This window comes from Erpetoichthys calabaricus, chromosome 2 (genome assembly GCF_900747795.2).
Source record: "Erpetoichthys calabaricus chromosome 2, fErpCal1.3, whole genome shotgun sequence".
NCBI classification, from domain to species: domain Eukaryota; kingdom Metazoa; phylum Chordata; class Cladistia; order Polypteriformes; family Polypteridae; genus Erpetoichthys; species Erpetoichthys calabaricus.
In genome coordinates this window covers 137810250-137837972 of record NC_041395.2, presented here as the reverse complement: position 1 = coordinate 137837972, position 27723 = coordinate 137810250, and the positions used below count along the sequence as shown (strand labels likewise).

The window sequence follows — 27723 nt, the reverse complement described above, 5'->3', positions numbered from 1 at the left end:
ACTACTTGCCATTTCTTGCCTCCCAGTTCTACTTGTCCTGAGTTTGAACCTCTTGCCTTGTGTCTCTCCTCCTTGTTGGTAATCTCTGGTTTCTGTGTCCTCCTTCATTCTTGGCTACAAACCTCTGTCTATACCCATCTATAGCCTGACATATTGTAGATTTATCCTCAGTCTTGTGAGAAAGCTTCCCTCTCATCTCTGTTGCACACTGGTGTTAAACATATATCACAATAAACAAAAAAAAATCCTAAAGGATGAAATCACAAAAAAATCTACAAATTTTAAGTCAAATATTGACCATGCTGAAGTTAGTAGTTCTGATTACTCTAGCGATGGTGAGTCGAGAGTCCTGTAGCTTTGGCTCACTCTGCACATATCCATCTGATCCATGCACAGGGTGAGCCATTCCAGCTTTGTAGTCAGAATTGTAATCTCTTTGGGAGAAATTCAGAAATCCCATCCCACAAACCATCTTTTTTTCTCTCTCTTCAATTATTAGACTTAAATTAAAATACTCTGAGACATTTGATTGCCATGGAAGCCAAGGTTGGATGCTGGACATAATGCAGAACAGGCTGGCTCTTGGCTTGCTTATTGTTCTTACTTATCAGGGTTGAGTGAATTTTTTTGAATGAAATCAATGTGCTACATTTTGACTTTTATAAATAATTTCAAACTGGAAAATTTCTGGACCATAATGTTTTACACAAAGGTCAGGTTTTTTAAGTTAGCTTGACCAAGGCAGGATGGAATGACCTACTGAGAAATACAGCTTTAACAAACTTTATGTTTATGTTACTGCAAATGTTGATGTCTATTTTAAATCAGTAATAGTGATGAAGTAACAGAAATGCTTCAGCAGACTCAGTGTGAGACCAAACGGCTCTGTAGGGTGCGTTTAATATATTTTTTCTGCTGGTGCCTGAATGTGTTGTGTTCATTTTTTATACTCAATATTTTTCAGCAAAGCTTTGGATTGTGTCATTTCAACAATATTGTTTTGAACTCAAATAAATATAAGAGAGCATGACATTGTCCTTCAGTTCTGTATGGTGTACTGCTTTTGTATTTGTCTGTGTAAGAAATGCCACAAAGTCTACTTTTGTTTTTATTCTTATTTTAGTTCTGTTTTTCAGTTTAGATCTTAGCTGATGGACACTATTTACATATCACCTTCAGTGTTTCTGATTCTGCTATGTCTTGTAATTTTCAGAACCTGGTCTTTCCTACTATGGTGTAGCAGTCATTAGGAAAAGTAACAACAACTTCAACTTTATCAACTTGAAAGGGAAGAAGTCTTGCCACACTGGCCTGGGCCGCACAGTAGGCTGGAATGTACCCATGGGCTACCTGATCAGCAGTGGCAAAATGTCAGTGATGGGATGTGATGTTTTAAAAGGTGAGAGAGTTCCTTGCTTAGGGTTGTTACTGCATATGCAGATCTATGCTGCATTTATTTTATCACGGCAGTGGTGAACTGTTGCAGCCAAGATCCGTGCAGGGTTTATGGACAATGTGCAAGAGCAGAAACTTTAGGAAACAAGCTCTAATAAAGTATTTGTTATAAAATGTAATTAATACTCAAACATACAGTGTATACATTCACACACATATAAGCTGTAAAAACATGAAACAGACAAGATAAAGAGTTGGGAAACCAAAGGTGAACCCCATGTAATTTGTGAAAAAAAAAAATGGCAAAAAATAGCAGCTACAACTGTAAGAAACCTCTTTGCCGACATGAATCCATTGACTGCAGAGATGCTGTGGTGGCAGTCCCTTTAAATGCTTCCTTGGCAGAAAGGGCGGGTCTGTGTCCCCAGAGCTGGAAGGGACAGCTCCTGATGTTGATGATTTTCTGGTCTGAGGGCAAAAGGATAGGAGAGTCAGAAAGTGAGAGTGCCAACCTGTGGTCCGGATTGGAACTACCAACAAATGAGCCCTGAAATTGTCTCCAATCACACGTGTGACAAAATATATACACACACAAACATAATTTATTCCTTTTTACTGCACTTCAATAGACAACGTAAGAATATTATACACACTAAAAAAATTAGGTAAGGTTAAATAATTAAAGAAGCACAAAATACTGAGAAGAAAACCACAACCAAATCTACAGATATATAAAGCAACTCATCAACAAAATCAGTATTCCCTGATTAGTTAAAAAGCTGAAATTTGTCAGGATTGTACACCTAGGGCAGTAGGTACAGTATCTGCTAAGAAAGGACATTTCAACATATCAGTATTTAGGGGTAATCCCCCAATAGGGGGAAAGAAAAATTTAAAAAATGCCACTAATATGTGTTTTTCTATTTGTCAGTATTTATTAATATTATGCAGTAGGCAAGACCAAGCTAAATTCTGATTAGCTCAAACTGTTTTACATTAGAAAGCATAAAAAGATGGTGAAACTTGGCTTCCATGCATTGCCCCTTCACCACTTATACCATTCCAACAGTCAAGTCCACCACTAGCATTTTCAGAGGATTATACCATAAAAAACATGCTGTGGATATTTATAAAACAAACTTGTATCGCATTTATCACAGGAAACGGTCACCCAGTTTTAATATTAAATGTCTCTCACCACTATAAATTGGAAACCTGATCACCAGTGTTTACAAGATTACCTGACCTTTGAGTTTTCTTTTTATCATTAGATCACAGAATTATGACAGAATTTGCCAAATGACCATGGAAAAGCACAAACATCCTCCGTTTGGGGGGGAAAAAAGAACAAATTCTGTAGTTCCTTATAGGAAAAAATAATGACATAAATGCAAACATACTTCCTCCTTTGTAACTTCCGAACTATTAAAACAAACACACATAATAGGAAATAACCTTGTTTTTTAGGGCAATGTTTGTACTTGCTTACCAAAAGTCAATGGGATTTTGTAAAATATGCAAAATAACATTTTACCTTTATCAGAACAGTAAATAGCAACTTATTTAGTCTCACCAACACCAGACAAAAAATTACAAACTAAGCGTTGCATTTACTTATTTGGCTAACGCCCTTATCCAAGGCAACTTACAGCATCTGAGATTCAGTTACTTATATTTCTTTTCTTTTTCTAATTGTCACACAGGCAGGTGAAGTGGCTTGCTCTTGGTCACACACTGTCAGTAACAAGACTTGAACAAACAACCTCACAGTTTGAAGTCCAAAGATTTAACCACTTGTTTTGTCTTGGTAGAGTAATATTTTACCCTTCATTCCCCTTTTGTATTAATAATGTGCAGCCTTTGTCAGAATGCCTCAGATCTCACAGACTTACCACTGTTTATAAGGTATTATAGTATATAACTTCTCCCCACCTTCCCTTCTACATCTATAACCTCAGGCAATTAGGCGTAGTAAAAGACAAGCAGGAGTTAAGTTACAACTTTAAATAATGTATTACTGATAATATTCATAAATAATAACAATAAGCAAAGTACAAGTGAATACTGGCAACCATACAACCTAATAAATGCTGATGCGTAGTTAGACTTGTTTGTCACTTAAAATGTCTCCAGTTAAGACATCGTTTTTGGTCCGCTTTCTTCAGAACAGGCAGCATTCCTGTCTCAATATGGCTGCCGAGTTGTGCTTCTCATTTAGGTCTTCTTCAGTTCATGGTGTGTGAGATGCTCCTTCATCAGATGGTATAAGAGACAGAGGGAAGGGTAAAGCAAGCAAATTTATAGACTCTCTGTCCAAACCCTACAGCCAATAGGGCGTTATGGTACTTAATGGCTTCATGCAACTTTAGACCAATAGAATTTTAGTGTGACACAATGGTATCACACCTGCCCCCAATACCGTTTATTGAGTGAAGCTTGCCAGATAGGTAGCTTGGCTTTCCTGTTAAGGTTGATTGAGAGAGCCCTGCAGAGAATCTCTTGCCAAACTGGCTTTTGGCACTTCTCCCATCTCTGTCGTAAAATTATAAAGACTCAGTCCTAAAATGTGGACAAGGGTTTTTAACTATCAAACCATTGCTGTTCTTATCAATGACATAACACTACTGTCTAAGTTACAAATAAAGACATACAAAATATTTATCAACGTATATGCAAAATTTCACACCACAACACCACTATGATACACTGACCTTCCTGTGCATAAATTCAGTTTCATTTCTTTATATTAAAAGTAGTCAAAACATCAGAAACATATTGATTTAATAAAATGTTTCATATAAAATGTGACGTTTTGGTGTAATTTCATGCAGGAATTATGAAAATATTACCCAAGGGAAACTTTACTGCCTCAGCAGCATTGTGGGGATCTTAAGGACACTCTGGAAGGACAACTTTATCTCCTTTATCACTTGCAGCCCTATTAACACAACACTGCAGCTATCATTGGCCAGTGTAATCATTAGCTAAGATCACCCATTCAAGAGCCATCATCGGAGAGATTAACCATCACTCACAGTCAGCAGACATGTACTGCTGTGTCAACTGGTGCCATAAAGTGGCCTTTTTTATGTTTATGCAGCACTGCCAATACAGGGAGGGAAAGCGTGACAAGCCTTGAAATACATTCCAAGTATTTTATAAGCATGTGTATTTATTTCAGACTCCTCTTACATATGTTTTTCAGTGATTTTTTTAGATTGATATGTTTAATAGTTATGAATTATTGTGGTGTTGTATTGCCCATATTGTGTGCAACAGATTATGCAGTAGGTGGTTATATAACAAATCGATCCATTTTATGAATGGGAGTCTTTGCTTAGTCATTTCGTTGTGAGAGGGAGAAGTTATGCACTTTAGATGGAATCAGTGAAAGTTCTATATTTGTTTAATATTCATTCATACATATTTAATTACACTGGTCAACAAGCATTTTGCTACTGGGATTCTTTTACCTGTACTTTAACAAATTTTACTTGCTGACTCCAAATCTGAAAACCGTTTTTATTCAGCATGTCCCATTTTTTAGTTATTATGTTCCAGGTCTTGGACAACTAGGGTGACTGGACAGTAAAGGCGATGCGTTTCAGCATTTAAGAAATAAGTTTGGTCTCGAGAAAAGTGAAGCCAAAATTAAGGAAGGTGTTTTTGTTGGCCCTGAAATCCGTAAACTGATGCTTGACGATGAGTTCAAAAGGAAACTGAAGCCAACTGAATCAGCACCCTCATTCATGCAGATTGTCCAGAATTTTCTTGACAGTCACAGAACAGAGAATTATGCTGAGCTTGTGGAGAATATGCTGAAAGTATATTAGCTTACGGGAGACAAAAGGTCACTGAAGACACATTTTTTACATTCTCATTTCGATTTTTTCCACCAAATCTAAGCGATGTCAGATATGAGCATGGGGAAAGATTTCATCAAGATACAAAGGTGATGGAAAACCGATATCAGGGAAAATTTACTCCGAGCATGATGGGTGACTACTGTTGGCTCATGCAAAGAGAGACGGATGTGCAGTACAAGCGCAAAAGCAATTGCCTCAGATAATTTTTAGCACACTGACCTCGCTTTTATATTGAGGTAAATTGACATAAACATGTTGTAAAGTGTCTCTGGTATCATCTTCTGGTTTGTTTTCAGAATAAACACATTCAAACAATTTTGGTGGGACAGAGTTCAAACTCTAGATATTGTGTTGATATATTGATATTCAAAAGTGTCAAAACGGCAATGATGTCCATCCATCCATCCATCCATCCATCCATTGTCTCCCGCTTATCCGAGGTCGGGTCGCGGGGGCAGCAGCTTGAGCAGAGATGCCCAGACTTCCCTCTCCCCGGCCACTTCTTCTAGCTCTTCCGGGAGAATCCCAAGGCGTTCCCAGGCCAGTCGAGAGTCATAGTCCCTCCAGCGTGTCCTGGGTCTTCCCCGGGGCCTCCTCCTGGTTAGACGTGCCCGGAACACCTCACCAGGGAGGCGTCCAGGAGGCATCCTGATCAGATGCCCGAGCCACCTCATCTGACTCCTCTCGATGCAGAGGAGCAGCGGCTCTACTCTGAGCCCCTCCCAGATGACTGAGCTTCTCACCCTATCTTTAAGGGAAAGCCCAGACACCCTGCGGAGGAAACTCATTTCAGCCGCTTGTATTCGCGATCTCGTTCTTTCGGTCACTACCCATAGCTCATGACCATAGGTGAGGGTAGGAACATAGATCGACTGGTAAATTGAGAGCTTCGCCTTGCGGCTCAGCTCCTTTTTCACCACGACAGACCGATGCAGCGCCCGCATTACTGCGGATGCCACACCAATCCGCCTGTCGATCTCACGCTCCATTCTTCCCTCACTCGTGAACAAGACCCCGAGATACTTGAACTCCTGCACTTGGGGCAGGATCTCGCTACCAACCCTGAGAGGGCACTCCACCCTTTTCCGGCTGAGGACCATGGTCTCGGATTTGGAGGTGCTGATTCTCATCCCAGCCGCTTCACACTCGGCTGCGAACCGATCCAGAGAGAGCTGAAGATCACGGCCTGATGAAGCAAACAGGACAACATCATCTGCAAAAAGCAGTGACCCAATCCTGAGCCCACCAAACCGGACCCCCTCAACGCCCTGGCTGCACCTAGAAATTCTGTCCATAAAAGTTATGAACAGAATCGGTGACAATAGGCAGCCCTGGCGGAGTCCAACTCTCACTGGAAACGGGTTCGACTTACTGCCGGCAATGCGGACCAAGCTCTGGCACCGATTGTACAGGGACCGAACAGCCCTTATCAGGGGGGCCGGTACCCCATACTCTCGGAGTACCCCCCACAGGATTCCCCGAGGGACACGGTCGAATGCCTTTTCCAAGTCCACAAAACACATGTAGACTGGTTGGGCAAACTCCCATGCACCCTCCAGGACCCTGCTAAGGGTATAGAGCTGGTCCACTGTTCTGCGACCAGGATGAAAACCACACTGTTCCTCCTGAATCTGAGGCTCGACTATCCGACGGACCCTCCTCTCCAGGACCCCTGAATAGACGATTCCTGGGAGGCTGAGGAGTGTGATCCCTCTGTAGTTGGAACACACCCTCCGATCCCACTTCTTAAAGAGGGGGACCACCACCCCAGTCTGCCAATCCAGAGGCACTGTCTCTGATGTCCATGCGATGTTGCAGAGGCGTGTCAACCAAGACAGTCCTACAACATCCAGAGCCTTGAGGAACTCCGGGCGTATCTCATCCACCCCCGGGGCCCTGCCACCAAGGAGTTTTTTGACCACCTCGGTGACCTCAGTCCCAGAGATGGGGGAGCCCACCTCTGAGTCCCCAGGCTCTGCTTCCTCATTGGAAGGCATGTTAATGGGATTGAGGAGGTCTTCGAAGTACTCCCCCCACCGACCCACAACGTCCCGAGTCGAGGTCAGCAGCGCACCATCCCCACCATATACAGTGTTGACACTGCACTGCTTCCCCTTCCTGAGACGCCGGATGGTGGACCAGAATCTCCTCGAAGCCGTCTGAAAGTCGTTCTCCATGGCCTCCCCAAACTCCTCCCATGCCCATGTTTTTGCCTCAGCAACCACCAAAGCCGCATTCCGCTTGGCCTGCCGGTACCTATCAGCTGCCTCCAGGGTCCCACAGGACAAAAGGGTCCTGTAGGACTCCTTCTTCAGCTTGACGGCATCCTTCACCGCCGGTGTCCACCAACGGGTTCGGGGATTGCCGCCACGACAGGCACCGACCACCTTACGGCCACAGCTCCGGTCAGCTGCCTCAACAATAGAGGCACGGAACATGGCCCATTCGGACTCAATGTCCCCCACCTCCCTCGGGATGTGGTCAAAGTTCTGCCGGAGGTGGGAGTTGAAGCTACTTCTGACAGGGGGCTCTGCCAGACGTTCCCAGCAGACCCTCACAACACGTTTGGGCCTACCACGCCTGACCGGCATCCTCCCCCACCATCGAAGCCAACTCACCACCAGGTGGTGATCAGTTGACAGCTCCGCCCCTCTCTTCACCCGAGTGTCCAAGACATGTGGCCGCAAGTCTGACGACACGACCACAAAGTCGATCATCGAACTGAGGCCTAGGGTGTCCTGGTGCCAAGTGCACATATGAACACCCCTATGCTTGAACATGGTGTTCGTTATGGACAATCCGTGACGAGCACAGAAGTCCAATAACAAAACACCGCTCGGGTTCAGATCGGGGGGGCCATTCCTCCCAATCATGCCCTTCCAGGTCTCACTGTCATTGCCCACGTGAGCATTGAATTCTCCCAGCAGTACGAGGGAGTCCCCAGAAGGTATGCCCTCTAGCACCCCCTCCAGGGACTCCAAAAAGGGTGGGTACTCTGAACTGCTGTTTGGTGCATACGCACAAACAACAGTTAGGACCCGTCCCCCCACCCGAAGGCGAAGGGAGGCTACCCTCTCGTCCACCGGGGTAAACCCCAATGTACAGGCTCCAAGTCGGGGGGCAATAAGTATACCCACACCCGCTCGGCGTCTCTCACCGGGGGCAACTCCAGAGTGGTAGAGAGTCCAGCCCCTCTCAAGGAGATTGGTTCCAGAGTCCAAGCTGTGCGTCGAGCTGAGTCCGACTATATCTAGCCGGAACCTCTCAACTTCGCGCACTAGCTCAGGCTCCTTCCCCTTCAGAGAGGTGACATTCCACGTCCCAAGAGCCAGCTTCTGTAGCCAAGGATCGGACCGCCAAGGTCCCCGCCTTTGGCCACCACCGAACTCACACTGCACCCGACCTCCTTGGCCCCTCCCATAGGTGGTGAGCCCATGGGAAGGGGGACCCACGTTGCCTCTTCGGGCTGTGCCCGGCCGAGCCCCATGGGTGCAGGCCTGGCCACCAGGCGCTCGCCATCGAGCCCCACCTCCAGGCCTGGCTCCAGAGTGGGGCCCCGGTGACCCGCGTCCGGGCAAGGGAAAACGCCATCCAAAATTGTTTTTCATCATAGGAGGTTGTGTATCTCAAAAATCTGATGTGCTAGTTTAATTCCGATTTCATATATGAAATCAGTGTAAAAAAACATAATAGAGTGCTGGTCTGAAGTTCCCAATTGTAAACAAAAAATATTTTTTTGTAGACCAGTGTTATTACTAACATTATGTCTCATTTTGGTGGAATTTTTCGCTCTGTCCTTAACTGTTTAATTTGGAGGATGTCTGCTTTTTGTCCCCAATTACTTCCAAAGTCAGTGTAACATGATGTTGTTGGCAGGAGAGACCACTGATAATCCAATGTTTTGTAGTAAATAGTTGTGCTCTGACATACAGCCTTAGTGATGCCCACATTTAAAGATGAGCAATTCTAAATTACAATGCTAATAAGGTTCACGTACATTTTTCTATTTTTAACTGCCATTCTTTCCCATCCCCAGTGCTTTGGCTAAACAGGCCTATACAACTGAGACGGTCTGTTTTTTCTGTAGACATTTTAAGACATTCTCTGAACATTTAATACAGTAAGATGTAAAGAAAGTCTTTTGTGACTTTAAGTTGGCAGAAGATGACTTCCAGAAGGTTCATTTGATAGGAGCGCTGTCATTTAAGCTGACGTGAAACTCTCTAAGGTAAAGCTAGGTTTTCAGGCAGTATATTAGGTCAGGTCAGGTTGGGGAGCATGCACTGATACAGCATGTTGCCGCAGCCACCACACAATGAAACAGCTCAGAATCCTGGTTGCCAGCCCCCCGGCAGACACGCAATCCAGTCCCACTCTCCAGAAACCTGCTGCACCCAGGTGTTACATGGACATTCCCTTGGCCTGGTCCAGCCTCTTGGGTCTTCAGCAATGAGGATCCTGCGAGCCAGATCACCCTTGGGAATCGCGCCACATGGCTGTAGTGCTGTAACTGACGCTCCCTCACAATGCAGGTAATGTGCCTCATTCAGGACTCCATGAGCAACTGCTCATTGAACAAAAAGTCAAACCAGCGGTACCCAAGGATTCTCTGAAGAGACATAGTACTGAAGGAGTCCAGTCTTTGTCTCAGGTCACTGAATAGCATCCATGTCTCGCAACCATATAGTAAGACAGGAAGCACCAGGACTCTAAAGACTTGGACCTTCGTCCTTTTGAATAGATATCTGGGGTGTCCACACACCCCTTTTCAATGACCTCATGACCCCCCCCTTTACTCTCCTAATTCATCTACTGACTTCATAGGAAATGTGAATGCCGCTGCCGAGGTAAGTAAACCTCTCGACACAGTAGACACTCTCTCCGCAGATAGACACACTGCTGATGGCTAGGCTGAAGAGGTCATTAAAGGCCAATATATCAAATGAAGAAAACAGTAATGAGAATTCAGGGAGGGCTTGTGGCCATGAAACCAGGTGCCAACACTTAAACTGCAAACATAAAGACACTAGCAAAGACCATGTTTGACTGAGCTAAAAGAGATCAGCTGACTTTTTGTGGGTAACTATTCAGTTAAAAACCCAAAAATATGAACAGCTACAACTGTAAGCTTGGAAAAAATAACAGCGGAGTTGGGTGAAGCTCACTAACACCTGTTTTCATCCCAGGAATAGAGGATCACATCTAGCCTGAGATAACATCAGAATCTGCACCAGATACAAGTCTCTACTGTTGAAACTGTGGTGTAAGCTTTGTAAATACGTATTGTCAGATTAATCCCATTTATTGGCTAGAGACACCCAAACAGACACTCCAGGCTCTACAAAAACATTATCAGTTACCATTTATACTCATCTGAGATTAGATTGATTGGGGATATGGAAATACAGAGGGACTGCTAAAGCAAACTTTATTGAGATGTTTGACTTTTAAATTATTGGTTTGCTTTACTAACTAATTCATGTATGTAGGTAATGGTTATATAATAATTATTGTTGCTAATAAGCTGTACTGCATTACATCTTGAACAAAACATACTTGAGTTGCTTTTAATAGGCATATATGTCTAAGTGTCTGGAAATACAGAATCAGATGAAAATGTACAAGCATGACTAAAAGCAGAAATCACTATACCGTGACTGGTCTGAGGAGTGACTCCCTGCAAGTCCAGGACTTGTTTTCAATAAACCTCTGTGTAACAAGCATAAATCAGAATAAGTTTAAAAAAGACACAAATACTAATTTATTTAATTACATTTAGGTGCAAGTGACTTTTTTGCCGCTAGCTGTGTCCCTGGTGCAAATGTCGATGGCTACCCACCTTCCCTCTGCCAGCTCTGCATTGGTGATGAAAGCGGAAACAACAAATGCACAAAGAATGCTGAAGAGAGATATTTCAACTACAGTGGGGCATTCAGGTCAGAGAACATTGTTTGAACATTTTCAAGTTTTGGGATTACAGAGACAAATAATGTACCATTGAGTAATTCAGTTTTAGGGGGTTTGAGAGTAAAATGGGGAATCAGGGAGCACAATGGCTTCCAAAGTTGCCAAGCCATGCAGTCAAGCAGAATGGATTTACTTTTCCAAATGTATTATGAAGTGGCCTGTTATGTTTTCTATTGCTGATTTGTTTTTATGTAATTGAAAATGAATTTAATTTAATGTGTCTTATGTTAACTACAGTGGACTTTAACTTAATCACATCAAAGCAACTTTTTATGTGGTCAAAATGCTGTTCCTGCTTTCCTTGTTTGAAGGGCTGTACAGTTTTCACATTGACATTTTTTGCCAAATTTGAGGAGTTACAGGAGTATAACATGTAGAAAATAAATCAAAGATAAAATAAATACAAAAAAGCAATTAAAAAAAGAGAAGAAAGATTGGTGTGGGTTCTCAAGCAAAGTGGCATGAGAATAAATGCTCACAATAAACACCAGCGAAAGGTGGGGAAAATGGAGATTAAAAGGAAGAGGGGAGGTGCAGGGCAAGAAGGACAGAGAGTAGTTTAGCAGATATGCCGTCAGTGTCCAGTTTATTAAAATTGAGTCCATTTTCTTTGCTTAAAGGAAACCTTAAAGAAGAAATTTTATCTGGAATGGAGCTGAAAAGGTCACTGGTCATAATATTTTCTCAGACTGCATGGGGTGGATTTAGGAAGCTTTTCTAATTAAAAGAAAAATAAAAAATGCCGTATTATTATTTTGAAAAATAATAATATCTCAATTATAATAGAATGGTGTAAATTCAGAAAGCAGTTACTGTATATAATCATAGCTTGGGGTGTTTGTGGTGCATCGGACCTGAATATTTGTCTGGTTGGAGCACACTGCCCTCTTTGTCATAACACCTTGATGCTCTTTGACTTTTCATTTCATCTGAAAGTCCATATAATTAAAATCCAGCAGCCTTTGTGGCCTAGGTGTTGAAGACATGCAGTGAAGAAATTCTGACACCAGTGTTCTATTCCAGTTAATGATAGTTTAAAGAAAACAATCAGACTTTTCTCTATTAAAGGCTAAAAATAAAACAGATAATCGCACTATAGGTATGTATGGGTGCCCAAAAGGAACTGTGGGCTGCCAGGTTTGCCAAATGAGACACTAAATTGAACAGAAGTGCTTTCAGAGGGGCTCCACAGGATGTTGGATGTAAAAACAGATGGGCAGGACATCTGACAAGTGGCCTGTTGAGTTCCACTGCACAACCACATGTCCTCTACTGTGTCACAGGTGTCTGGCCGAAGGAGCAGGAGATGTTGCTTTTGTCAAACACACAACCGTCTTGGAAAACACCAACGGTGAGTCTACTGCAGTGAGGAGCTTGTAACATTATGGAGTTGCTGTCACAGTCTGTTCCACAGACCTTATGGTGAATAATTGAAAACTGATCTTTGACTTTTAGCTCTGATAGTTACTTCCCATTTCTAACTCATGACCTGAAAAGCATGTATTAATGCCTTTTACCCTTCATTTTCCTCAAATAGAGCCAGTTTTGGCTACTACATTAATGAAATCTGTCATCCACATCCTTATTCCACTTATTTCCTTTAGTTTATTGCTGTAACCTGCACTGGCAATATTGGGCTCAGCTGGTGCAGAATGGACCAGTCCATCACAGGCCACAGTCATCTGTACATCTTAAGATGTAGGAGAAAACTAGAATAAAACCTATATGAACATGGGGAAAACAGACAAACCATACACTGACAATTCCCAGGCTAGGAACTGAACCCAAATCTCACCAGTTGTGATGCAGCAGCAGTCAAGCACTGCACCAATATACCACCTGCAGTAAATCCAAGAAATATACTTTTCATTACGTTTTTGTCAAGTCAAGTGAACTTTATTTATAAAGCACTTTACATACAACAGCCGCTGACCAAAGTGCTGAACATAGGCTAAAATAAATTTTAAACAAAAACAAAATAATAAATACATAAATAAAATACAATAAATAAAGCTAATTTAAAACATAGTAAAAACAACTAAACAGAGTTAAAACAGAGTAAAATCAACTGCTCACACAGGATCAAACGCCAAACCAAAAAGGTAAGTCTTAAGAGCAGACTTAAAAATGGGCAGTGAGGAGGCCTGTCTAATGTGGATCGGCAGTGAATTCCAGAGCCTTGGAGCCACAACGGAAAACGCCCTATCCCCCCTGAGCTTTCGCTGAGTCCTAGGCACATCCAGAAGCAGCTGATCTGAGTGAGCGGGAAGGAGAGTGCAGATGCAGCATCTCAGCGAGGTAGGGTGGAGCAAGCCCATTTAAGGACTTAAAAACAAATAAAAGAATCTTAAAATGAACTCTAAGCTGGACAGGCAGCCAGTGCAGTGAGGATAACACAGGTGTAATGTGCTCATTCTTTCGCGTGCCAGTTAAAAGGCGTGCAGCAGCATTTTGCACCAGCTGGAGCCGAGACAGGGTGGACTGGCTAACACCAACATACAACGAATTACAATAGTCCAACCGGGTTGTAATGAAGGCGTGGATTACTGTTGTAAACTGATCTTTGGAAAGAATGTTTTTTATCTTCGCCAAACGTCTTAACTGAAAAAAACAAGATTTCACCACCGCACTGATCTGACCATCCAGTCTAAAATCCTCATCTATCCTAAAACCCAAATTTGTAATAACAGGCGTACCATATTGTGCAAGGAGACCCAAATCCACAGGAGCAGAAGTAGAAATAGACCCACTGGTGCCCCCAGGACCAAAAACTATAACCTCTGTCTTATTTTCATTAAAATTTAAGAAGTTTACTGCCATCCAAGCTTTCACCTCTTCTAGGCACATAACCAAAATTTGTATGGAGTAAGCATCCTTGCGTTTGAGGGGTACATAAACCTGAGTATCGTCTGCATAACAATGGAAAGCAATATTATGCTTTCTAAGAATAGAGCCAAGAGGCAGGAGATACAAAGAAAATAGCAGAGGACCAAGTATGGAGCCTTGTGGAACCACACAAGATAGTGAAGCAGAGGAGGAGCTAAATTCATCTAGCCTCACTGAAAAAGTTCTTTTGAGTCTTATACGATTTAAACCACGCCAAGGCAGTACCACGAATGCCCACACAGTGCTCCAGATGAGATAATAAAATACTATGATCTATACAGTATCAAAAGCAGCTGTTAAATCGAGCAGAACTAAAAACACATAATCCCCTAAGTCTGTTGCCAAAAGGATGTCATTAAAAACCTTCAGTAATGCGGTTTCAGTACTGTGAAGCGGCTTAAAACCAGATTGAAACACTTCGAGCACACCACATCACATTTTGTGGGGACAAGAGGCCTCCAGATCTCATAATTAAGTAAACTTTAAAGGGGAAAACCCCTTATGGACATCTACTACTATATTTGGTAGTATCTGCAGGCAATATGCAAACTTTGACTGCATTGTGCACATGACTGTTAGTGTATCTTTAATGCTGTAAAGCAAAGCACTTACCCACTCCTGGTAGCCTAGCTGACTAAGACGTTCACTATTCTACTCATGAGCATTACATTCTGTTGGAAACCTCAAAAATACTCAGGTGTAGTAAGTGCTTTAAACCAGAAACTTTAAACTGTCCACCCATTCATCTACGATTTGATCTGCCTTATCCAGTTCATGGTCAGAGTAACAAGAAGGACAAGGGCAGCAAGGCAGAGAGAGTGAGACGTTTACAGGTTTTCCGGAGATGTCTGCACACCTACCCCCATAAACCCTTTAATTTCCTGCTAACTGCCTCCAAAATACTGTGGACGCTGTTTCCTTTGTTATTTAAGAGGCTGATAATCCCTGCTACCAGCTCTGCAACAGATGCCATTACCCATCCTCAATATGCCCCTGTCTCTGTATGCCAGCCAACCACCTTCAAGCAATACCTGTATATTACCAGATTACATTTTTCTTATTCTCATAAAATTTCTACCATTTAATTTTTTTTTTGTCCTTCCTATTCACTTGAGGTTTTCCAAAGATATTTTCATTCAAAATGTGCCAAACTAACTTCCCAAAACTGCAGAATAATTCAGTATTGCCAGACATGAAGGAAAATCTGCACCCTACTGTGATTTATGAAAGAAATAAAAGATTATAGAAAGTTTGGTGCTAGCTGTATTATACTGCCCACTCAGACTATTGGTTATATAAAATTTGACCTCTCCACTTACATATTCATAGGAGCAAATTCTGATCAATGGGCGAAGAATCTGCTGTCGCAGGATTTTCAGCTTCTGTGTCCAAATGGGTTGAGAGCAGAGATTGGTGACTACAGGAGATGCAACTTGGCCAAAGTTCCATCACAGGCCATTGTGATTAGACCTGATGCTAATGGGGAAGACATTTTCAAAATGTTAAATGATGGCCAGGTAAGTTACAGCAGAATTGGAAACTCTCCTTTCATACTAGATAGCAAAGACACTTGTGTTGAACAACTGAATTAAATGTTTGGGACTTCAGATGCACAGCTGTTTCAAAAGCCTTCGCTTGATGGATAGGGATGAGCAAACCCAGTTGAATTCACTTTGTCTTGACTTCGGTAAAATCTCAGAAATGTTCAGGAACTGTGCCGAGCTCTGCGATATACATTGAAGTCAATGGGGAAGGATAAACTGAACTAGTTTTGAGTGGATTATAATGACGCAATGGTCTTTTAAGTGTCCATCATAGATATAGGCTGAACCCTTGAACCTCACAGTTGAACACTTCTTCATTGAAAAGATTATGCAGCATAATTAGCCTAAAAATATTTTTAAAATAATGTGATGTTTTTTAACCCTCCATACACAAATTATCAAAATGAAGTATGAAGCTCTTTAAAAATGTGTTCAAAAGCCATGGTGCCATGAAGTTATGTGTTTGGGTTGGTGGGTGACTTGTATCTTCTGTGTCTACTGGTGCACTCCCCTTTCATCATAACTATATAGTCAGCTTATGAAGTAGAGGCAGGACTATAAGTACAAGTAGTGATAAACGACATTACAATAATAAAGATGTGTTTTATATTCTCATTTTAACATTACATTCTTAAACTGCTATTTTTGCCCTTAGAAACATCCCATAACATGCAGAAATATTCCCAAATACAGGTCAAAATGTAACAGAACAGCCAAGACTATTTTTCTAAATGGTCATCGGTCTTCCGACCAATGTCTCTAGCATGTAGGAGAAGAATGTGTACCTGATTTAAAAAAAAAACAACAGGAACAGTGGGAGAGTGTTCAGACTCCACACAGACAGTGACAGGGTCACCAGATGAACCACAAAGCTGTGAGTGAGGTAGTAATGCCAACCCACATCAGAATTATTTGCATTTCTTTTCCTGTAACAACACAACAGGTAAATAAGTAAATGAATCAGTATATAAACTGGGTGTTAGCATGATAAAACAGTGCATAGTGCTACTGCTTTACAACTCCAGTGATCTGAGTTGAACTCTCTGTGCATGCAGTATCTGCATGCTCTCCTGGTGTCTTTATAAATAAATAAAATGGAGGCACCGAAGAAGTGAAAAGAAGCAGACTATCTCCTGGCAGCCATTAAGTGACTAAATTGCTAGTGACTAGCCAAAGAACAATGGTGGGTAAATGCAGACAAGTGCAATGCACCCGTAGGCAAAGTGACATGAATGCCCGTTTTACTTGCAGATGAAATTTGGAAGGGACGGAAGTACTCACTTCAAGATGTTTGACTCCTCTGCATACTCTAGTAAAGATCTCCTGTTCAAGGACACAACAACTGCCCTGATTAAAATTGAAAAACAGACCTATGAGGCCTGGCTGGGGAATGACTACCTGAATGCCCTGTCAGCTTTAGACTGCAGTCCTGGAAGTAAGCTACAATTGGTTGATTTTTTTTTTTTTTTTTTGGATCAATAAACCATTAACTGTTAGTAATCTGAGACACCATTAGTGTAACATAAGCCTAAACAGCGAGACTTCAGGTCTCTTTACAGACATTCTGCTTTCATTTGTTCTTGTTTTTAATTCTAACCCTAGTACTGTGTCCCAAAGCTACATGATGGTTAAGAACTTGAGTTTAGGTCAGTGAAAAGATTGCAGCTTCCATTCAAGTTCAGGTTTATTATCATGTGTTCACAGTACAATGAAATTATTACTTGCCTGTCTCCTTAAAACTGTGACAATACAATAGCAATAAAAGACTGACACACACACACATACATAAAGCATACACAGAATGCAACTTACATATATTCAAGTAAATACTTGAGAAAAAAGGAAAAAAAAAAATTAAAAAATATATATATATATATTCACGGCATTCGAAGTCTGTGTCACAATCTGATTGTATGGGTGGTTACCTACCAGGTAACGCTTGTGGTTGGCCAGCAATCTGCTAACATCCACCATGGTGCCCTCAGTTTGTGAGGAGCAGATCATAGAATGGTTGAAATAGTTTACTGTCAAATAAATGCAAAGAGTACGCGACATGTGTTTCGCCCTCACACTCCACTGAGCCCAGAATGAGGGCGAAACACATGTCGCGTACTCTTTGCATTTATTTGACAGTAAACTATTTCAACCATATATATATATATATATATATATATATATATATATATATATATATATATACTTCATGTACAGTATACACTGTATGAAACATCACAAGAATATATGGAACAACACATACAGTATTCCCTATGACTACCTGCTGAGTAATCTTATGCTCTATTGATAGAGACTGTCTGAATCTTCTGATGTGCTGTACCATTTGACAGAATGTAGGTATGAGAAAAGAGCCTGGGCAAGATGTGAGACAGCCAGTGAGGACAGACTGCACTGTACATATGTAGAAGTTAGTGAGGACAGATGGGGAAATCCAAACTTTCCTCAGATATCTGAGGAAGCAGAAGTTCTGGTGAGCCTTCTTGATAATAACTGAAATTTGTTGTGTTCTGCAGTTCATCTGTGATATTCATGCCATTTCAAGTTTCTACCGTGCAAACAGCCATTACCAAATCACAAACATCTTAAAGATTCAGGGACCAGCTTCATGTTCTTCACGTTTGACACCTGCTTTGCCCACTGACCTACAGCTCTTTAAAGACTTTCCTTTCAATCTGCAGGGGTCCCAGAATACCTCCGCTGGTGTGTCCTGTCCACACAGGAGTTATGGAAGTGTGCAGATATGGCCACCAACTTCTCCAGAAAATCCTTAACACCAAAGATTCAGTGTGTCTCTGGGAGCTCCACGACAGATTGTCTGCAGAAAATAAAGGTCAGTGCTTCACGTGGTTTGGGGTGGGGTAAGTGTTTTGCATCAGAACCATTCAAATTTCTTGTAACACACTAATACAGTGGTACCTCTGGTCACGACCGTAATTCGTTCCAAAACTCTGGACGCAACCCGATTTGTATGTATACTGTATGTGTGTATGTGTATATATATATATATATATATATATATATATATATATATATATATATATATATATTGCATAGTTTACTGTCAAATAATGCAAAGAGTACGCGACACGTGTTTCGCCCTCATTTGGGCTTGTCAGGCGTACACACTCTACTGCTCCCCTCTCGGGGAATCGAACCTTGGAAGTCAGAGTCAGAGACAAAGTCCCTTTACGCTGCACCATGGCTTGTGGTTCATTTATTTGACAGCCTGTAGGTCCGGAGCAATTACATTCATTGCATTCGTAGTCCGGATCTCGACGACTTGAATTGTGTGGGTGGTTACCTACCAGGTAACGCTTGTGGTTGGTCTGCCATTCAGCAAACATCCAACACGGTGCCCTCTTTCAGTTGCGAGAAGCAGATCATGGAATGTTGCATAGTTTACTGTCAAATAATGCAAAGAGTACGCGACGCGTGTTTCGCCCTCATTTGGGCTCATATGCATTGCCTCATAACTTTTAAACATTGTTAGAAATACTGGATCAGTGCTAGAGAAAGGTTGTGATGGTAAAAATGCACTATAAAGAATATGAAGAGGAAAATCAAGTCATTGATGATATAATGAGTCACAGAGGATGATGTTTGCAGAGTTTTAGCACAAGTTTTAAAGTAAGCCCATCTGAAAGATGTTTACACTTGGACCTAAATCAGTCTTGAGCAATGTATTTAAAATCTGCAATTGCAGTCATGCTGCTGTGTCGATCACTTCATTTTACTTTGCCACATCTGTGTCTCATATGCTGTGCCAGTTTGAGGAGGATTATTGTTGTTCCTGCTGGTACTGGATTTTTATCTATACTAGCTGTGATACCCATCTAAGACAAGATGAAATTTAAGAAATGAACCTAAACCTCAGGATTATGCATTTGCAATACACCATTCATTGGAATGAGTTTTGTAATGCATGTAGTAATAAAATGCATTGCATTTGTCATTCCAACGGAAGGCACATCACAAACAGTTGAATTATAAAATGCATTACTACAAATGTTTATAATGCACCATCTGTTGGATTGACAAGTGCAATACATAGTGTGTCCCTGTTATCTGCCATCTGTGCTAATGTTTGTGATGCAACATCTGTTGGAATTACAGGCACATCACAACCAGATGGATGCACAGATACACAGGCATTTGCCCTTTATTGAGGTGGATTGTAACCTGTATTTTTTGCCACCTCCTCCCAGTATTTATGACAGGTTGGTGCCCATGCACAATGCATTGCAATGACCCGGAGGGATGTACTCAATGTCTGTCAAAAGCCTCTTAAATGTGCACCGCACATGTTTGGTTCAAAGGGCAGACGCCCTTTTAGCTTGCAAGACTGCTTGTAACAGCTGAGGTGTTTAGAGGAGCAGGAAGGTTTTATACATTTTAATGGTTTTAATATGAATATTGTATGTTTTATTGTTTTAAAGCTTGTTTTACATTTTTAGAAAAATAACATATATTTTCGTCCAATGCTCTGAGAATGCTGTGTTTCACGAAGCTTGTACAGCAAAACATATTTGTATTTGAATGAAGTGTGTCATCTCATGCCTAAAAAGGGTATCTGGGGGTTAATGCCAATGGACAAATAAAATAAACCCTGCCCCAGGCGGCATTATGAGAAGTGCTGTGATCATTGCTCTCACCAGTGGAGGCGCTCGTTTTCAGTTGCTGGCTTCACACTCGCAGCACACTCGTATAGTGTTACATGTTGGATTTTTAAGACTTTATCACGCCAAGTCCCCATTACCCTCGACCACATTTCTAATGCCCCTTTACCATCTCGGCCTGGAGTCAATGCAGCACAACTCTACCCTGTTCTAAAACTACACACCCTTTGCCTCTTCCACTTGTACATAATATTCCCATCAGTGCAGTCCATTTGCGATATGCACTAAAGAAAGGAGAAAAGACCTCTCAGTACGCCCCATTTATGTGTAACAGTTGTAGGCCCTACTTTAAATGTGATTTCGACAAGGCCTTCGACAGAGCACCAGGAGTGACTGAAATTTTGCCGAACGGCTCTGCAGACATACCTTGCACACACACGCACTTGTGACTAAAGTGATGAAGGGGCGGCTTCTTGCTCGGGGATCTCCGCTGAGCGTCTCAAAGCCCCATTCATAACACGCGCCACACAAGCGGAGGTGAGGTAGGTGGGCTCGCTGACCTCCTCTGAACTCGACGTCTTGTAATGCCTTACTGAATGCTTTATGAGACGGTCAGTGCCGCCCCCAGCTCAGAGATGCGCCTTACCCTCGCCAACCCTGACCATCTTGTTTTTTCCCCTTCCAGAACAAGGAGGCCGATGCAATCACACTGGATGGCGGGTTTATTTACAAGGCGGGAAAAATGGAAGGACTTGTGCCAGCGGCTGCCGAGGCTTATTCAGGTAAGGAAGCCGTGGAGACACGATGGAGAGAGAGAGAGAGAACGAGGTCATCATAGGGGTTGTATTGTGTTCCGCGGTTTTGGAGGCAATCGCCTGACTGAGCGTTTGCGTTTAGAAAGAGCAAACAAGGACACAAACTCCACAGTGATTGGTAATGGAGACGCAGTAGTCTTGTGTTTTTTTTTAACTCTAAATATGTGTCTTTAATGGATAGAAACAATTATCTGCTTTGTATAACTGGAACTTTAAAACTGATAACGACATACCCAAACATTAGCAGCTATCGGCAAGTACAGCATCCCAATATTCAATGTTATGACTAGTGATGTGCGAACTTCACGGTGTTTGCTTCGCCTTGAGTTCGCAGAAATCACAGAAGTGTTCGCGAGTATCGCCGAACTCTGCAAAATGATCGAAGTCAATGGGCAAGAACTAACTGAATGAGATTAGACTGCATTATGATGGTGCAGTCATCTTTAAAGAGACCCCGAGGGACACCAAATGCCTGCCAACTGTACTGGACTCTACACTTTTTTTTCCACCAGCTCCATGAGCCCGATGCTCTGCTCGTGACCCTACTCCTAGGCTAATGGTACTTGGCAGATTGAGAAACGGTGGTGGTGCTGCAGAAGTAGCAGTCTCTCAGCTGTCTTCCTTCCTGTATTGATGCTGCAAACGGCATTCCAGATACAGGATCTCAGCCATCGAGATACTCCTAAGAAAACCTTTTTGTGTCTTCACAGCTTTGTGGAGTCGAACTGTAGATTTTTTTGTAGTCCTGTTTGCCAATCGTTTGCAACATCGAGTGCCTTGCTCTTTTACATCGCTCTTTTAGGTAGTTTGCCATCTTTAAAAGGATCGCTCACTGTTGTCACAATAGTTGGAGTTCTTTTGCAACTTCTGAAGGCTTACCCCTTTTGTAGCTCCTCTGCTGCTGTCTCTGAAGTTGCCTGTTTGCAAGATGGAATGCCAGCTAATTCTGTTATTTTAATTTTTGTTTTATTTTTTTTTCTTAGTATCACCTTAACAGCTAAAATCCCTGATATTTTGAAAATATGGTGCAAGGATATTTTTGAGTATTTTCCCCTCTGTTTCTCCATCTCTCTCTCTGTCAAAAAAAGATAATTAAAGGATCATACTCTCAGTTCTTAATATTTGACATGGCATACTGTGATCTGATGGCTGACAAGTGTAATTTTTAACTTGTATGCTCTGTCTCTCTCATTTTTTATCGCCCATAACCTCAGTTGCTGTTTGTGTAGTTTTTGCTGCTGTTCTTGTGTTGTGCATATTCAAGTTTAGGCAAATCCTAAGCTTTGACATTTCGTACTAGTTTTTGTGTGGTTTCCAGAGAATACCTCAGTGGGGCCCAAACAAGCGTTTAAGCCCAGCAGGCCCCCTCCCGCCCAAATCCATCCCTCCATACCATACTAATTTTGACACTTTCAAGGAGGAGGGGTGGAACTGGATGAAGTCAAACTCCACTTACGACAGTTACGGCTAAACAAAGTGATGTCAAGGAGAAACATTTTATTTATTATGCTGTATGTATTATAACTAGTGATACAGAGAGAGAGATGTTTTTATTTGTAGCTAATAGCTTCCATACAAAGTAATGTAAACAATGGAAGAGAAACTAACAGAACTGCCATGATATGCGAAGTACCCCCTGGATTTTTGTTTCAGCCCCTCCCCCTGCAGAAAGACATGTCAGAAGATAAATCAAATCCAACACCACCCCTTTGGATTTTTGATCAGTAGCAAGGAGTATTTGTGTGTGGTCTCACATTCAATTTAGAACTGAGCATGGGTGTGTGCTGGAGTGCATCTCATCCACGATTGTTTCCCACCTTATGCCCCATTCCACCCAGTGACCTTCAACTGGTTTATTAAATGAATGAATGTTCCTCACAACAAGGTGCAATTCAAAAACTTATCAGTCTTTTTAGGATGACACTTTTAAGTTGGTTGAGCAAATCAATTTGCAAGCATGAACAAAATGAAACCTTTTTTCATTAACACACAAAACAAGCATAACCTTAGTAAGCTAACCTCTTATCTGTGAAACTCTCGGTGGTGTTTCCTGGATTAAAATTTCCATTATCCAACATACATTTCTTGGAAGATAAACTCATACCTGCCTGTCTTTAGTTTCCATAATACCTAGGTCAGCTGTGTTGCAAAGTATGCGTAAGGTCATCAGACATGTACATAACCCACTTGTGTTCACTACAGTTAATGATTCATTTGAGCTTGAACTGAATCCAAGGTGTGATTTGTGGTTAGCCCACATCTGTCACTGATTCTTTGAGTTTAAATTGAATTGAGGATACTGTTAGCATCATAATTATTTGATCATTATTATCTATCACTGACGACCTGAACTGGGCACAACAGATTTCTGCTCTTGTGAAGGAAGCTCAGTGCTTCTACGTTCTGAAATGTCAGAAGAATGTTCTAATCTCTCCATCTGTTATCACCAAATTCTACACATCTACAATGAAGTCCATCCTAACTGGCTGCATCACATCCTCATACAGCACCTGCTTGGCTCAAGATTGTAAAGTCCTGCAGAGGATGGTGAAGGTGGTGTAGAATGTTATCATCCTTTAGCTGCCTTCTCTTTGGGACATATACAACAATCTCTGTCTTAGAAAGGCAAACAAGATTATTTAACACTTCAGCTATTTTGTACAGTCACTTTTTTCAATAAAAAAGTAGAGAACCGGTGGCACCCACACCACAAGATTAATCTCTATGTAGTATATATATAAAATCCAACATCTGCCTGTCTGACCACTTTTCACAAGAGAACTACTTAACGGATTTAGATCGTTTTTTTTTTCTGTAGTTTGCTTGAGCATTCCAGTTGATTTTGCAACTTCACTTATCGCTCTGAGTATTATAGTTCAGTTGTGGCACCAATTTATTTGCATGAATCCGAGAGATAGGCTGCTGGCCGAGGGGAGGGGGAGGCGGGTCCTCAGGAGTAGGGAGCCGGGCGGGGCCCTCCTCACTCACACGCTAGCCTCTGTTAGAGTCGCTCTACCTCTCGCCACATGTTGGAGAGTACCTTGCCTCCACTTAGATAGCGATACCTGTTTGCTCGGCAGACATTATCATTTAGAGATTGTTAAAGAGTAATATTTGAAGTTTTTGAGAAAGAGATCAGAGTTATGTGTGTTTTAGAGGGTACCTGCTCATTGGCAGAGATATCACAGCCACGTGCTCTTTTCCCCACGTGGGAGACGCTATCCCATCGGAGCTCAACACGATCAGATACAGTGCCAACGTTTAACATTGGAGCATACCTACCTTCCACTTGGCCAAAGATTCATGGCCAACTTTTTACATTTTTGGCAAAGAGATCATAGCTACATTCTCGCCCTGATAGCAAAACCAAAAATATTGTATATCAAGAGGCCCTTGGATACGAAAGCTATCAATATAAATTTTTCTCAATATAAATTATTACATTTTTTTTAAATTTTTTAATTGATTTTTAAAGCTTGTCCTGTTTCACTACTATGCAGGCGGAGCCATGGGGGACAGCTAGTAGTTTATATACTCAGGTCATAAAGCTAACAATATTGTAATGTGTATGTGTCCTATAATGCTGTCCTGGTTTGTTTCTGGTGGTGGTACTTTTTAAGTTCAAACCTTGGAAAGTCACCTTTTTGGTAATTAAAATAATCCCCTTAGGGACATTAGCAATTCCACTGTTTGTGGGTGTGGACCACAAAAGCCTTGTGGTTAACTAATGCTGATAACTGGTACTGGATTTTCTGTTGCACTGCATTCCTTTTTTCATACTGTACATTATTGCCCAGACATGAATCGTGTTTTCAAATTTATTGCTGAAAATTTGAAATGAAATAAGTAAATGCCCATAAATATATTCTCAAATCTGTTTAGTATAATTCAGGATTACAAGCGACAGGAGTTATCCCCAACAAATAATATTTTGTATAAAAATAAAGAATGGTACAAACACATTTATTTATCCATAAGTCAATTTCCTGAACTTTTTACTACTGTATTTCGTAGATTTACAGGAAACAGATTTTTATGATAGAAGCAATAGGTGAAGCACCAGTCCATTACAAGGCACACTGACAAAATTGTCACCCAAGTGTGAAATTTTAGGGATGTAGGGAGAAGAAAGATTATCTAGACAAAATCCTTGCAAAAAGTACAGTAGGATCATATCCATACTCCATATAATGAGTAACTACTGTAGGTCGGAAAACTGGACTTGTAAAAAAAAAATGCATACTTGCATATAGATAGCGTTCATTAATGATTGGAAAAATTTAGAATGCCACAGCTCAGTAAATATTAAGTAAAATCCTTGCAAGGATATGTCAAAGAAATTAGAATTTCACTCAAAGTAGATTTCACATAACTATTTTTGTACATCAACCTGAAAATCAGCACACGAACTTCTTCTGAAATGGTACTTTCCTGCAATTCCCTAGAAGTCCACATCTACTGTAATAATGCTGTATTTGTTCACATGGAGGTTTTAGAACAGCTTTGTCTATGTGAAAAGTATATGAAAATTGAACTATTTTTGAAAGAGAATAGTCAAAGTTGTATATGACAGGCAATTTCACTAAAAGTGTATGGAAAAAATTGAGCATCAATTTACAATGTAAAACAGTAAGTCTGCAGAGTTAGAAAGAGTGTAAAGAAAAACATTTGAGTTCAACATTTAAATCATTTTGTTTAGTATGTTTGGAGTTTTATATATGTGGCATAGTGGCTAAGGCCATTGATTTAAAATCATGAGTTCATGCATTCAGATCCTGCGACTGAAACTTTGTGACTATTAGCAAGTCAATTCACCTGCCTGTGCACCAATTTAAAATAAATAAATAAATAAATGTAACCAATTGTATCGCAGATGTTGCAAGTCACCTTGGATTAAGACGTTAGCCAAATAAGTAAATAATACTGATGTATTATTTTGAAATTGTTTCATTCTTTTAAGAACACATCTTATGTGAATATTAATTGTGTGTCAAAAATAGTCTGTGTGTGTGCGTGTGTGTATACTGCAATAAATAAATGTACAAAACAAAGTATAATTTGTCCTGTGCTTTGGAGTTTGAGAGTTGACATTGATGGGTGATATAAATCCTGAAATCCAAATCATTGTAATTAGGATTGTCTTAAGGTCTCCTACAGCTTTTGTCAAGCAACTATTTTCTCTCATTTCAGATACAAATGCAGGAAGTTCATATTTTGCTGTTGCTGTAGTGAAAAGATCAGCTCATGATAGCTTCACCTTCAATGATCTTAAAGGGCGAAAATCATGTCACACTGGCTATGGAAGAACAGCGGGATGGAATATTCCAATTAGCATCCTTATAGAAAAAGGGCTAATAAGGGCCACAAGTTGTGATTTAGCAAAAGGTACTTCTGTAAAATAAATATTTTTTCTGATTTACACTTCAACAATAAGTTACAGATTAGTTTTATTATGTCCTTCTGCATATTTTCCTTCTAATTTTAAAAAGTTGAAATGAAGAAAATGAATAGCAGGAAACTTATGTGTCTGCTTACATTGACTACTGATGTGTTGCACTGGCAGACATGTATATATTTAGTTATAAATATCAAAAGAATTATAAATGAGCAACTGCATTCTTTATGAGTGGCATCTTACCACACAGATGGTATTAGGTTATCCATTCTTTTAGCTGAAGTATATGCCAGACTATCAACAGTTGTTATACCTGTATTCTGTTTCCACACACATAATGAGAAAATACTGTATGCTAGTTAAAGGATAAGTTCAGTATTTTTCAAGTCAAAGTCATTGCTGCACAGTCATGGTGTACATTGATTTGTCAGTTGAAATTCAGTTCTAAAGTAAAACTTTTTTATAAATGTTAAAAATACCTTGTCTGTTTTTGTAGTTTACAATTGGGCTTTAAGGTACTGGGGTGCAAAGAAAGACAAAGCTGTGAAACTTACCAAATACATCCACTTTGAAGCAGCAAACATTTTGATTTAAGAAAATGTGTATTATGTGTTTTTGAGACATTCTTGTCATAATGGAAGGAAACTAGAAATAGAAATTATTTTATCACAGATTTTTTGTCCTATTTTCTCGAGGTAAGGAAATGTTTCTTGCTCATTTGTTTGCTTGCAGTAACCATCCTGGCTAGAGTTATGACAACATAATACTGAACCCCTTACAAAGCTTGATGCATGCCGAGCATAGTGAAAAGAGCATATACAGTATCTGTTTAGTTGTACTTTGTACACTGTGGACACCAGGGGCCACTTTAGCTCCCCAAACACCCAACATAAGCAGGCTCAGACACAAGTTAAAAGGCTAAAGAGTCTTTTATTGTGGGAAAACTCTTCTCACAAGCATTTCCCACCATGACATCCCCAAGTACAATCAATTCACTGTATGGTGCAACTCTTTTCTTCCTTGTCTCACTGGTCACTGCCTCCTCTACTCCTCCTCACAAGCATTGTCCACCTTCCTCCTGACTCTGGCTTATCCATGTGAGGCAGGCAGCTCCATTTATCAAATCCCCGGGAGTGCTTCTGGTGATATGACACTGCAGCTTCGAAGCACTTCCAGGTGAGGTTGGAGCCCTATGGAGCAGGAACTCCCAAATCCCGCAGCTCC

The 27723-nt window shown here is 41.1% G+C and overlaps 1 protein-coding gene across 1 annotated transcript in view; it reads left to right on the top strand.

The window, feature by feature from the left end:
- The window catches only part of meltf (melanotransferrin), a 48622-nt gene that overhangs the window by 10385 nt on the left and 10514 nt on the right, over positions 1-27723 (top strand). The window contains exons 4-11 of the mRNA XM_028794570.2: positions 1214-1399; positions 11041-11197; positions 12512-12579; positions 15444-15631; positions 16910-17093; positions 18352-18503; positions 20975-21071; positions 26295-26489. Coding sequence (XP_028650403.1) covers positions 1214-1399; positions 11041-11197; positions 12512-12579; positions 15444-15631; positions 16910-17093; positions 18352-18503; positions 20975-21071; positions 26295-26489 — 1227 coding nt within the window. The remainder of the gene's footprint in view (positions 1-1213; positions 1400-11040; positions 11198-12511; positions 12580-15443; positions 15632-16909; positions 17094-18351; positions 18504-20974; positions 21072-26294; positions 26490-27723) is intronic.